The 13,915-nt window shown below is 39.4% G+C and overlaps 1 protein-coding gene across 1 annotated transcript; it reads right to left on the reverse strand.

The window, feature by feature from the left end:
• Positions 1–10,214: 10,214 nt before the first annotated feature.
• LOC147854734 (F-box/kelch-repeat protein At5g15710-like) lies at positions 10,215–12,068 on the reverse strand. Its single transcript, XM_087331768.1, has one exon. The coding sequence runs from the start codon at positions 11,943–11,945 to the stop codon at positions 10,410–10,412; it is 1,536 nt and encodes a 511-aa protein (XP_087187894.1). The 5' UTR covers positions 11,946–12,068; the 3' UTR covers positions 10,215–10,409.
• Between the last annotated feature and the right edge of the window lie 1,847 nt (positions 12,069–13,915).

Raw genomic sequence — 13,915 nt, forward strand, 5'->3', positions numbered from 1 at the left:
TGACCTCATAAATACCTATTTAATGCTGACTGGGAATCTTGTGAAAGAATCCCATTGTGTACAAAATATTCTTTTAGAAGTTGTAATATAGTTTTGAAAAACCAAACTGTACAACTCTGACAAAAATTAAAAACTATTAAATTATATAAAAACGTCTTTTTAGTTTACTTAAAGAAATCTAACGGCCTTTAATCCCAACAAAAATTGCACCATCGGCAAGCATAAATAAATATCTATTAGCAGGTTTGTGTGGATCCACATCACTTGTCATATCAGAGTCACAAAATCTATGTAATTCCAATGAACCCTTTCCATCACATAAACTTTTACCTTTTGTACCCTTCAAATATCTCATAATTTCTTTGATGGCTTCCCAATGTGACTTGCCAGGATTAGCCATGAACCTACTATGTCCCACTGTGTGTGCAATGTCTAGTTTTATAACCATGGCAAACATGAGAGAGCCACGAGTTAAAGTATATGGGACAGCCTTAATTGAATTCGCTGCTGCATCATTTTTTGGTGAATTTGACATGAAGAGGTACAGCAAACGCTTCAGCATCATTCCTGTTAAACCTTTTAAGCGCTTTTCCAATGTACGATTCTTGAGATACATAAAGCAGCCGTCGCTACCTATCCCTCTCTATCTTCATACCCAAGATATGTTGAGCTGGACCTGAATCTTCATGGCAAAGGCTGAATTTAGCTGGTCTTTACATTGCGTTACGGGTACTTTTCTTTTTACCAGCATTACACATGTCATCTACAAATAACAAAAAATGATGGGGCTGCCGTCACCTACATCACTCTTTGTTTAAATACAATGATCTGCATGGTTCATTCTAAACGCAAGTCATAACATTAAAATTTCAAACGTTTTGTACAATTGTTTAGGAGCTTGTTTCAGGAAATATTGACTACTCTTGAATTTGCACACTGAATGTTCCTTACCAGGACTTGCAAACCCATCTAGCTGTTTAATATATATATATATATAGCTCGTCTTCAACATCACCATGCAAGAAAGCAGTCTTTGCATCTGTTTGTTGACGCTCCAAGTCAAGGGCTGCAGTCAGAGCAAGAAAAGTTTGCATGGTGATGATTTTGACTACAACACTCGATAGTCAACCTCTTTTAGTTGCACATAGTCTTTTGCAACCAACCTTGCTTTGTACACACACCTATAAGGAAAAGCATTCTTATCCTGCGGCAATTGAACCGAGTCCCAAGTATCATTTGCATGCAAAGATTTTATTTCCATCCATAATCTTCATTTTATACACACACCTATAAGGAAAATCATTCTTATCCTGCGGCAATTGAACCGAGTCCCAAGTATCATTTGCATGCAAAGATTTTATTTCCTTTTACATTGCAAGCTCCCACTTACTCATTTGATAGCGTGATCAAGCCTCTTTTAAGTTAAGAGGCTCACCCTCATCAATCAGTACAATGTTATGCAACGAGGTATCATATCTCTATTAAATCCTCCCGAATCTAGGAGACCAATGATCTACATTATTAGGCATAAAACCTACATCAGAAGGGACCAGAAAATCTTCAACATTACGCAGTTGCCCGTTCACAAACTTATTTTCAGCAGTATTCATTGGCTGCTCACCATCTCTAGGTGTGTGTAATGGCTGTCTATCATCTTCTTACAACATTACACAGGCTCATTATGACTATCAACCCTTTGTGAGTCTAACTGAGCCACATTATCATACCAATGGTTGGTTGGCTATGCCAAAATCTAGCTTTTTTTATGTTTCCTAGAGGCACAACTAGATTTGAGCAACTTAACATCATTCAGCTTTTTAAGCTGAGATAGCCATACCTTTATAGCCCATTTCACCTACCTCAAATTTCACCATGCCCAAGATCCAAAGATTTTGCTTACAAGACATACGGTAGTAATAGGAATTTGTCGCTTGTTTTCCACATTGACAATCATTACAAGCTCAAGTTTAGTACATTTGGCGCCACTATTTATGCCTAATTTAGTGCCCTTGGCATAGTTTTCTAAAGAACAAAAGATATTCAATCTTTTTTCGCTCCTACAGCCCAACCATTCATGCCAAAGCTCCAAGTGAGAATTGTGAGAAAAGCTGTTAATAGTAGCAGCGGAAGACTTAAAACAAAATAGGCACAGCCAAGCTGTGAGAAGGTTGTTAGACAGCAGTAGAAAAAATGGTTGCAAAGAGTAGAGACACAGCCAAGGAATAGAGCTTGTTTTAAGTAGCAAAAAAGAAAATGAAAACTTTACAAAAGAGGCTGGTATAGCCTATTTATACAAAATTGGGGAATGTGGGTGAAATGGCTGTTTGGTAGTTAAGTGACTCTTGTACTACCAAACAGGTACAAAAAACTAGGAATATCTTGGAAAAGGTAGAAGAGAGAAAAGGCATTTAAAGCATTGCAGATTCTAGAGAGAGAAGGCATTTAAAGAGTTGCAGATTCTAGAGAGAGAAGAATCTGAGAAAAGAGAGAATGTAGTACAGAGATAATAAATATGAAAGAGAGTGCAGGTCTGGAGCTGCCACCCTCCAACACCTCCTCTCAGCTCCAGAACGGCCATCAAACATTGAGTCGACCAAGGAGCTGATTAATGGCATGCCTTGGAAGCGGGAAATATATATATATATATATATATATATATACACACACACAGAGAGAGAGAGAGAGATTGTTGTCAACATAACAGTTCTGAAACCCAAGAGAGAGAAATAAGCTATCAATTTTGTCATGCCAAGCTTTGGGAGCTTGCTTTAAGCCATACAAGGCTTTGTGTAACCTGTAGACCATGTTTTTCTGCTCTAAAATCTCGAAACCTGGAGGCTGTTCAACATAAACCTCCTCTTTCAAGTCACCGTTAAGGAAGGCTGACTTGACATCCATTTGAAAAATGGCCCATTTGTTGTGAGCAGCAAGTGCAAGCGCACATCGAATAGATGTGTACCTTGATGTTGGAGCAAAAGTTTCCTCATAATCCACTCCTTCAACTTGTGAGTAGTCTTCTGCCACTAAACGTGCCTTGTGCTTATCCAAAGTACCATCAGCATGGTATTTGGTCTTGAAAATCCATTTCAATCCAATGACTTGTCGATGTGGAGGCCGTGGGACCAGCTCCCATGTATGATTCCGCTCAATGGAATCAAGTTCAACTTCCATTGCTGCTTTCCACTTTGGAAGAACAAGGGCCTCTTTTGCTGTTGTGGGTTCTTTTGATTGCACAACAGTGCACAATAAGGCAAAGTTGCATGAGTGAAGAGGCCGTTGTGACTTACGTGTTCGAGAACCAGATGTATACTCATGAAGTTCAGCATCGGAGAGATGAGAATCACGAATGGTGGCTTGAAGCCACTTGGGAAGTGGTGGAAGTTGGTTTGTAGAGGGAGTGGAAACAAGTGGAGTTGAGGGAGAGGTTTGAATTGTTGGCGAAGTTAGAGATTGAGTAGGAGGAGATGGGGGGCTTGAAGATGAGACATTTTCGTCTAAAATAGGAGATTCCGGAGGAGCTTGGATTTCAACCATGAACTCAGGTGAAATCCTAGAGTCATCCGGCTGAGACTCCACAAAATGAACATCCCTAGATATGACTAGGGACTTTGACTCTAAATCCCATAACCTGTATGCTTTAGATTGTGTGCTGTAACCAAGAAATTTGCATTTCTTGGTTTTGGACTCAAATTTCGTCCTTTTATGATCTGAAATGTGAACATAAGCATCACAACCAAAGACTTTAAAATGAGATACTGAGGGCTTTACACCTGTAAATGCTTCTTCAGGCGTCATTCTAGCAACTGCTTTTGTTGGGCAGCAGTTGATGATGTAGACTGCTGTGTTGACAGCTTCACCCCAAAACGAGAGAGGAAGATCAGATTGAGATAGCATCGTACGAGCCATCTCTTGGACTGTCCGGTTCTTCCTTTCCACGACTCTATTTTGTTGAGGAGTATTGGGTGTAGAAAATTGGCGAGCAATGCCTCGTTGAGAGCAGAAATGGTGGAAAGCTTTGGAGATAAACTCTCCACCATTGTCCGACCTGATCTTTCGAACTTTCTTCGATGTCTCGTTCTCCACGAGAGCTACCCATTCTTGAAATTTTGCGAAGGCTTGGGATTTTTCTACAAGAAAATAAACCCAAACCTTGCGGGAGAAGTCATCAATTATAAGCATGAAGTAGCGTACACCACCAAGAGTAGTGGTTTTCATGGGACCACAAAGATCCATGTGCACTAACTCCAAGATAGATGTTGCTCGGTGAGTGGCTTCATGAGGGAAAGGCTCTCGATGTTGCTTGCCATGAAGACAAGCAACACATGGGGTATTGGGAGATTTGAAAATAGGAAGACCCTCAACTAGTTGGGAGGAGGAGAGCTTTTGAAGAGAATCATAGTTGAGATGACCAAACCTAGCATGCCACAACGTGGGATCTTCTTGTGCCACCAAGGCATGAGAGCCTTGAAGAAGATGAAGAAGATGAGATTTGGAGTTTTCCAAGGGGCTATGGGAGCTTTTTAGGCGATATAAACCCCCTTCTTGTGTGCCACTAGCTACAATTTGTAGGCTGTTGGTGTCAATCACTTCCAAAACTGAGCTATCAAAGTAGACTCCATAACCTTGCTTGGTGATTTTGTAAACCGAAAGTAGGTTGGTAGAGATGCGAGGCACATGTAGCACATCTTGAAGAACGACAGGTTCTTCACTTGAAGAATTGTCAAGAACCACATTACCCACACATGAAGCCTCAATGCTTGAGGCATCTCCTATAGAGATTTGGGAAGAGCTAGGCTTCACATCATGCAAAATGGATTTGTCATAGGTCATGTGTGAAGTGGCACCACTATCTACTAACCACTCATCGATGGTTGAAGTAGTTGGTCCAGCCAAATGTGAAGTATGTTCCTCAATGCCAAGGAAAACTGTTTCTTTGGCTGAGTGGGCCGAGTTGGATTTCGGTGTAGGTTGATTTCTGGTAGAGGAAGAGTTCTTAGCATTGTCCCTTTTCTTTTTCCGACAATCTGGCTGAATGTGACCTTTGTAGCCACAATAATGACAAGTGAGCTCCTTGTAAGCTGGGTTGTTTGGCGGTCTTGGATTGGGTTTGTTGTAGGAGTTACCATTTTGCTTCCACTTGCCTTTACTTGTCGCATGTAGAAGCGTCTCATTGGAAGTTTGACCACTTTTCTTCCTTGTTGCCCTATCTTGTAGCATACCAAGAAATGTATTCATGTCAGGTGTGTTGGGAAGAAGAGAAATGGTGTCACAAAAGGCTGAGAATGACTCAGGCAACTTTATCATTAGACGATGCACAAACTCAACTTCAGTGGACTTGCTTCCCAAAGAAACTAGTTCCTTTTGGAGAGTGACAAATTCCGTTATTTGATCCATGATGTTGGGAGTGTCATGAATCTTGAGATTTGCTAGTTGGCTTTCAATAGCTATCATTTGAGCATGATTAGCTCGATGATACCTCCTTTTGATGGCTGTCCATAGTTCATTGGCTGTCTCGTCATCTTTATCTTGAAATTGACGAGCGATGCTCGGTTTAATATTAAACATGAGGAAAGCATGAGCACGAGAATCCTTATCTAGCCAAGCTTCAATCTCAGCGTTAGATGAGCCAGCAACTGATTTGGTTGAAGAGGATGAAGTTACTGGTGGTTTCTTGTCACTACCATTGACTACATTCCATAAACGATGGTATTGTAGCAAGGTCTTTATTTGTAGCTCCCAATCCAAGTAATTGTTCCCATCCAAGATGGATTCTTTGGGGAGTTGGGGAATGGTTGATGAAACAATGGTGGCATGTGAGGCCATGGATATCCTCCTCTTGAGCTACAGCTGGACAATTTACAGCAGTTGTAAGTAGATACTCAGGGTCTTTCTACTTCTCCCTAGATGCTAGGTGAGGCTCAGATAAGGGGAAAAGAAAACAGAAGAGCCTCCTCTGTAGGGTTGGGAGGGAGGGATAAAAGAAGTCTTTGGCAAAAAAAATCAGGCTGAGGATATGGAGACCTCACTGCTCTGATACCATGTGAGAAAAGCTGTTAATAGTAGCAGCGGAAGACTTAAAACAAAATAGGCACAGCCAAGCTGTGAGAAGGCTGTTAGACAGCAGTAGAAAAAATGGTTGCAAAGAGTAGAGACACAGCCAAGGAATAGAGCTTGTTTTAAGTAGCAAAAAAGAAAATGAAAACTTTACAAAAGAGGCTGGTATAGCCTATTTATACAAAATTGGGGAATGTGGGTGAAATGGCTGTTTGGTAGTTAAGTGACTCTTGTACTACCAAACAGGTACAAAAAACTAGGAATATCTTGGAAAAGGTAGAAGAGAGAAAAGGCATTTAAAGCATTGCAGATTCTAGAGAGAGAAGGCATTTATAGAGTTGCAGATTCTAGAGAGAGAAGAATCTGAGAAAAGAGAGAATGTAGTACAGAGATAATAAATATGAAAGAGAGTGCAGGTCTGGAGCTGCCACCCTCCAACAACAAATTGGCAACAACAAAATTGTCTCGTAAGGCCTTTCCTTGCAAGCAATACAGAATGCGTTTCTTTGTTTCCTTCGCAACAAGTCTAGAATCTTTCATCATTTACCATGATCCATCAAGTGATGCTCTATCCATGTGCATGCATTTGACCAACAAACAACAAACTCTTTTTCATGCAGGAACAAATCTCATATTATATGATACAAGTTCTTGGCCATCACTGAGAGCCAAATGCACATTGCTTATACCAACAATTCGGAAAACTTGATTAGCGCCCAAATAGACTTTACCATAATCTCCTACTTTAGAAGTAGCAAAACACTACTTAATAGGAATTGCATGGAATGAAACCCCTAGATCTACAATCAAAGTCTGATTCAATGTAAAAATAAGTAATGCATATCAATAATGCCATATTTAGTGATTTACATAACTTGCGCATGGACTGTGGTAGCATCATTTGAAGAAAATGTAGCACATAAAATTTAGTTTGCAATAGCTTGTCAATGAAAACATTAGAGACCAGATTTCCTTCTCTTTGATCTTATAGCTATTTGTATCATCAAAATTTGCATGTCTTCTAGTCATTGGCATTTCCTTTTTTAAAGTACTTGTGATCAGGCTTCTTGTGCTTTTTCTGAGATTGTGGGAAAAAGACAACCTGATCGTAGCATGTAGGAAAAAGGCAAGTCTGCATTAAATTCTGTTGTTTCTTCCATGATCGACATTAGTTGAGGCACTATTCTCACCACTATCCTTCCTTATTTCTTCATGCAAGCTATTAGTTTGGAGTTATTAGAAATCAGACTATTAACGTCTCCCAACTGTCAAGAAGAGTCATTAGAAAGAAAGAATATGGCCTTCTCCCTATCATCAAAGACCTCCATACATGAATCATGCAATTGATTCAATATGCTAGTGAAAGTGGGTAGTTGCTCATTTGTACTCTTTGACTCATCCAATTGTATAGACACTAGATTTCCCATAAAATGCACTTGATTTATAGTACATAGTGTTTTCATTGTTACTCTTAGCTTTTCCCAAACTTCAGAAGTAGTGTTGTAGTCCATGAGATTCAGATGGATTTCATGTTTCACAGCACTTTGAATATATATAGTGGCTTTCTTATTAAAGTTAGACCATGTCAGGTCAGTCAAAGTGGTTGGATTCTCACTTTCCACAGCATGATCATGTTCCTTAAGAAATAGGATGTTACACATCCTACTCTTCCACAAATCAATACTCGTGCCATCAAATCTTTTGATCTCATACATTGATTTAAGATCACTTGTAGTGTTGACTATTTCAAACCAAAAATCAAATGGAAATGAAGTCTAAATTGTGGAACAATTTTGGATTGAATCTGAATATACTGCTATAACAAAGTTTTCCTATAGATATTTATGGAATTCCTCCTGTTTTGGACTTGCTCTCATGACGAAGCTTCTCCAAGAATCTTGATGTGCTTGGAGAACTGAATCAGCAGCAACACTCTTTTGTTTCCACACTTTCTTTTGTCACGAGATATAAACCTGCTCTAATACCATTCGATTGGAGGCCAAGAGGTTTGTTTTGGTATCAGCTGTGTGTAATGGTGAACTTAGAGAAAGAGTTACAAGAAAGAGAGAAAATGGTTGAAGTGCAGAGAAAACACAAAAAGAGAGGAAGGAGATATAAATAGGTTTTTCGAGTCCCATAATAATCTATTTTAAGGGGCAAAAATATATTATCTCATTAGAATGTGATTTTAAAGTAATTAAACCAGTTTAAATTAGCCAAATAACCCAAATATGTCCTCAAGAGCTACAATGTAAAAAGGCCTTTATAAATTTACAATAGAGAGCTCTTGGATCTTCATACCCATTAGACAAGTATGTCCAAGAAAAACTCAAACTAAACAAAAGAAAGCAATGGACCATCACACTCTTCAACCTGTGTTTGCACTCAGTGATTGGGTATCCTTGTACTTTAAAAAGGAGAAGCTAATGATAATGAAAGGCACGGATGATTTGTTCAACACTTAGCATGTGTGGATATGGATATTTTCATATTACAGAAAAAATAATTGATGTAGAACAGGAAGGTTGGAAGATATATCATGCATTCCATATTAGTCTTCTTCGGACTTTTGTGAGCAATGTATCAAACAATATGCCACTTGAGAAAAAACCCAAAGTCCAAGAATTAGATGAAATTCTTGTTCACGAGAACCCATTGTGCCCTATATGAACTTAATAAAGGTAACTTCTGGGGCAGAGTTTAATGCTCACAAGGGGTCACCTATTTGGGTTTTTCCCAGAGAATCAATGCCATAGACCTTTGTATTGTTAGCTTTAGTTAAGAATATTTCATAAAAGTTCTTAATGCAAACATACATACCTTGTCTACATTGTCATCCAAAAGCTCAAACTAGGGATATGTCAAAGTTGACATGTGTTTCATGCAATGACACAAATAATGCCGTTTACACATTCCCTCCCTTAAAACTCTTGAAATCAACCAGCTGACAACATTAAATAGATAGCATGAATCAGCAAAGCCCAATGGCTCCTAGACTAGAGAAGCCAAAGTCAGCAAAGCCTTCAGAACAGGATGTGATTTGTAAAGCTAGTATTAGCTTCCAGTATATGTGGAGGTATGTGCAAACTTGTGTCTTATAAAGTCACTTTATGTTAGACCCAATCATAAAATCACTTAAAAGTTAAAGTGAGTGGGCTAAGATTTTATTTAGGACCATGAAAATTGGCAGCATGAGCAGGACTTGCCCTATTAAAAAGGAGCTCTTTTGATGTATAATTCAAATTCACCATACATCTAATGGACAGCCATTTTATGGTGTTGAGATCTGCAAGTGTTATAACTATATCGGTCGTGAGTCCAGATTCATGAAGCATTATTTCTTTGTTTATATAAGGTTTCTGAAGTGGTGAATTTTAGCTATATTTGTGGTTCGATTGATGCTTTACTGCCCATTGGAAGTTCAAGTTACAAGTTTCAAGCAATTTAAAGCTCTTCTTATCCGTTGCCTCCAATTCTTACATAAGATCTAATCAAGCAAAGCTACTGAGATCAATCACAACCATCCCAAAAGAATGACATCAAAGAGCAAAGAACCAAACTCACTTGGCAACCTCAAATACTGGGATGAATATCGACGTGACTTTACCAGAACCAAATTACAGAGACATGAGCATTATATAACCATGAAGGGGAAAAGTAATCTAAGACAATGCATTTGGATGCTATAGCTCCCCACTCCCAATTGCTATTTATACTATTCCAATGTAGCACATGTTTCCCCCTTGATCATTCGTAGTCATGGGGGATGAAACAAGGACACATAAAGGCACACAATATGGGGATTCCAAAAGCCAAAAATATTTTTAGGATGGTCATAAGTTACAGTCATCATGTACTTTCTGAGCTGTTTTGTGTTTCTGAGTCCTTTTAGCTTTCCCTTTTGGTAGCTATCTTAGTTATGTTGTTGCCTTTGGTCTTTTTTGGACTCCTTTATAATTATAAGTATAGTGATAACATGCATAGATTTTCCAGCACATCAAACAGAAGCCTTGATGTGAATGTGGGTTCATATTATTTATTCAATTATAGCTAAATTGACTGTGTGATTCAAGAGAAGGATGAAGATTATACAAACTCTCCTCTCTCATGGACATTGATTATTAAATTAGTATATACCAAGATTTCTATCAAAACCCAGAAGACAAAAGCAATGCCAATATTTTTCTACATTTAAAAAATACAGCTATAAACCCATGTTTCCAAATATCTTACTTGAACAAATGTTTGATAAAAAATAAGGAAAAGCACTCCTTCAAATACACATATTTTCACACAATGTCTAAAATAAACTTACTTATTGGAATTGGAGCCTGATTTCTTCCCCATCATATTAATCAAACAAGCCGATCAAAATGGAATCCAAAAGCAAAGCCAAACGGAGGAAATGTGAGCGGCTGTTTCACAAATCCAAAGATTGGAAACCTACTTGCATATTTTTCATAGAATGGCCAAGCCCACCAAGTCCATGCTCGCTTTCGTACATTGTAGATCAGCATCGGAGCTTTGAACGATGCTATAAAGAAGATCTGGTCACCCCTGCTGATGCAGTAGTAGTGACCAAATACTAGACACCCAAGGAATTCCCTTGCAATGTCCTGTGGCATTCTGTCCACCTCTCTCCAACTGTCAAGCCCAGTGACAGAAGAGTCAAGGAGTTCCCAAATCACAACCTCCTCTTTTTGGGAGTGCTTTCTCACTCTCCCCACCAACAACAAGCGCCCATTGCAGCTCAGGACCTCAGGAGTTCCAAAGTCGTCAGCCATCTCGTGAAACAAAGTTGGCGTCGATATAGATGCCGTCCATTCCTGCTCCTCCATGTCATAAACCTTGATCTTAAACCATTGATGTGTCTCTGCATAAACCAAGAATACCTTACCTTCGATGACAGTGTTGGACTTGAATTTCCCTCTTGAAGATGGCTCCATGCTTGTCAAAGTCCACTTTGAGCTCCTCGAATCATATACCTCAGTGGTCACAATAGTTTGTGAAGCCCCCAAACTTGATTTGGTGATAACAAGGACCTTGTAGAAGGTTCGAGCTTTGTCCACATACATAGACACGAGGTCAGGCATTCGGTTATCCTGGCTTCTGCAAGGCAACTCTCTCCAGTTTCGAGTCACGGGATTGCAAACTATAAAACCTACTGATTTCCAAGTCTTTCGGGGCTCTGGCCAAAGGCAAAGCAATCCTCCACTAGCCGAGACGACAGTGTAATTTATCAAAGGAACAGTGGGATGAGCTGGAATGAAGCTCAAAGTGATGGAGTACCACTTATTATCCACAGTGTCATAGAGAGCTAGCCATGGTGTTTGAAGTTTTTGCTTTAAGGTAGAGTTGCATTGGAACATAAGAGCAGAAGATCTACCCACATAAGTCTCTTTGAAAGTTGCGAGGAAATTTGGTGAGGACATGATCGAATTCCACAGTTTTGAGACAGAGCAAAGCCGAATGATGTCAGGAACATGAAGAAAAGCCACAACTCTTTCAATGAGCTCATGGGGGAGGCCGTTCCATATGCATCCATCCATGATGAGATGGGCATGGCGTGGATGATGATGAGGGTGATCATGATCATGATGACAATGATGTTGATCATTACCCGATAATAGGGGGAGCTCAACAGCATGGCGGGCAGCAGAGGTGTCATCATCAACAGAGGTCATGGCATGGTCTTGTGAGTCATGGATGCATATTGGGTGGTCTTTGAAGTGAATGAGAGGGAGGAAAGGATAGACATTATCTACCTGTTGAAGGGAGAGCTGTCCAACCAGAGGGAGTTCTTTGAAGCTCCCGGGGTAGGTCCATGAGGTGCTTCTGATGAGGGGAGGGGGTTCTCCACCCAAGTGTAAGTAAGTGGGCCATAAATCCATGGCGGCCCTGTTACTTCATCTTCATCTTCATCTTCGTCTTCGTCTTCATCTTCGTCTTCAACATGGATACGTCTTCCTTTCTGTGTGCGATCTCTGTGCAGAGAAGGTAAAAAAACAAAACAAAACAAAAAGAAAGAATGGCTTTGATTTTTCTTTCTTTCTTTCTTTCTTTCTTTCTGGTTTGGTTTGTTCGATTGACCCTGCAAATCGCCCACCAAATTAGCGTGTGAACCTCCTCCAAATTTAGCCCAAGCCAAAACCATCATCTCACTAACTTTAACTTAACACAGAAGAAGGAAGCTACTAGGAACTCAATCCCACCCTACGCACCAAGTCAATGCCTCGGCAACGGTTCGGTTCGGTTCGGTTTGAACCACTGAACCATGAAACCGTGACTTAACGGTTTAGACGGCTCGATTCGGGTTCAGATTTTTGTAAACGGCTCGGTTCGGTTTAGTTTAAGCCTTTTTTTCTTTTTAACGGCTTCCGGTTTAAACACTTTGGCAGTTTATAGGTTGACACTTGATTATTTTCTTCGGTATTTTCTTGAGTGTTTTTTTTTTTTAAAGAACCTTTTCATTTTGAGCCTACTTTTTACCCATTTACAAAAAATCTTTAAATTTTGAAATTTTGAAAGTTGAGCTATAACATGAAAACCAAAACCGAACCACAAAACCACATTTTTAATCCACTTTACGACATATTTTCTTACCTCAACTCGAGAATCAAAAGTGAAGATGTTCTTCCACATATTCCAATTGAGCCATAGCCCCCCAATATCTCAAGGACTCTCTAACAATAATTTGGAAATGAGTCATCACTCCATTGTTCTCTATATGTGCAAAACCCCAATTGATTCATAACTCAGGGAACCCCCTCCGATTGGGGAATATATCTTACTATCATAATCGGGTTCATACTTGCCAAACCTTATGGAGCAGTGCTTCAAATAGAACTCAACAACTACACCAATATCAAATATATACAAACCCTAGTCCAATAAGGATTTAGAAGAGCCATTTCTATCACCAACCACATCCTTACATCAAGTGGAACATGAAAAAACCCAAAATAAGTGATTGTATGGATGTTTTGTATATTCCATTCACTCAAAAATACCTTTGGCATTATGTGGGCAACATATGCTCTATATGAGCATGTTTTGGGAAATTTTAGGTAATTACAAGCACCATTGGCGTGAAGGAAGAAGGATGCAACTTATGTGAAGGAGAAATTGAAAGCAATTAACATTAGAGTGTAGGTGTTGGCATCCAGCTTACATGAACATCAAAGAGAAGTTTTCAACCTTCTCCAAGGATTCCACAACCATTCGACAAATGATGGAGAAGGCTTACCTATTGCAGGTATCAAAGGTAGTTATAATAACCATTGGTGTGAAGCAAGGATGCAGTTGATGTGAAAGACAAATTGAAAGCAAGAAATTGTTCATGTAGGTGTAGGTGTCCAACTTACGAGCACGTCAAAGAGAAGTTTGCCGCCCTTGGGATTCCACAATTGTTTGACAAAGGATGGAGAAGGCTAATCTAGGATATTTAGGCCATGATCTTTGTCAAGGCTCAAATGCATTAGGAATCAATCCTTACATTAGCATACATGTAGGATGCAATGACAATCGCACATCACTCATTTCCTCCATAGCTCCACATCATTACTTACAACATGTTGAAGAGTCACCATAGAGGGACAAGGGGAATGTCAATGACAACAACGACAAATATAACAAGGAAATAAGACACATAGGTCATGCCAATAACATATTATGGAGATCATGATCTATGATCTTCACAGTGAGAACTTATTGCACTTTGTCGTAGCTTCTTTTCACCACATCAACTGACCTTGGATACATTATGTTGTCGCCATTATTCAACACATTTAGATCAATTATGCACTTCATTCTTGTAAATCATCACCATAATCATTTAATCTAATGCATTAAGATCGTAATC

This window comes from Azolla caroliniana, unplaced genomic scaffold (genome assembly GCF_043228905.1).
Source record: "Azolla caroliniana isolate FFs.n. ecotype wild unplaced genomic scaffold, voAzoCaro1.0.p SCAF_15, whole genome shotgun sequence".
NCBI lineage: Eukaryota > Viridiplantae > Streptophyta > Polypodiopsida > Salviniales > Salviniaceae > Azolla > Azolla caroliniana.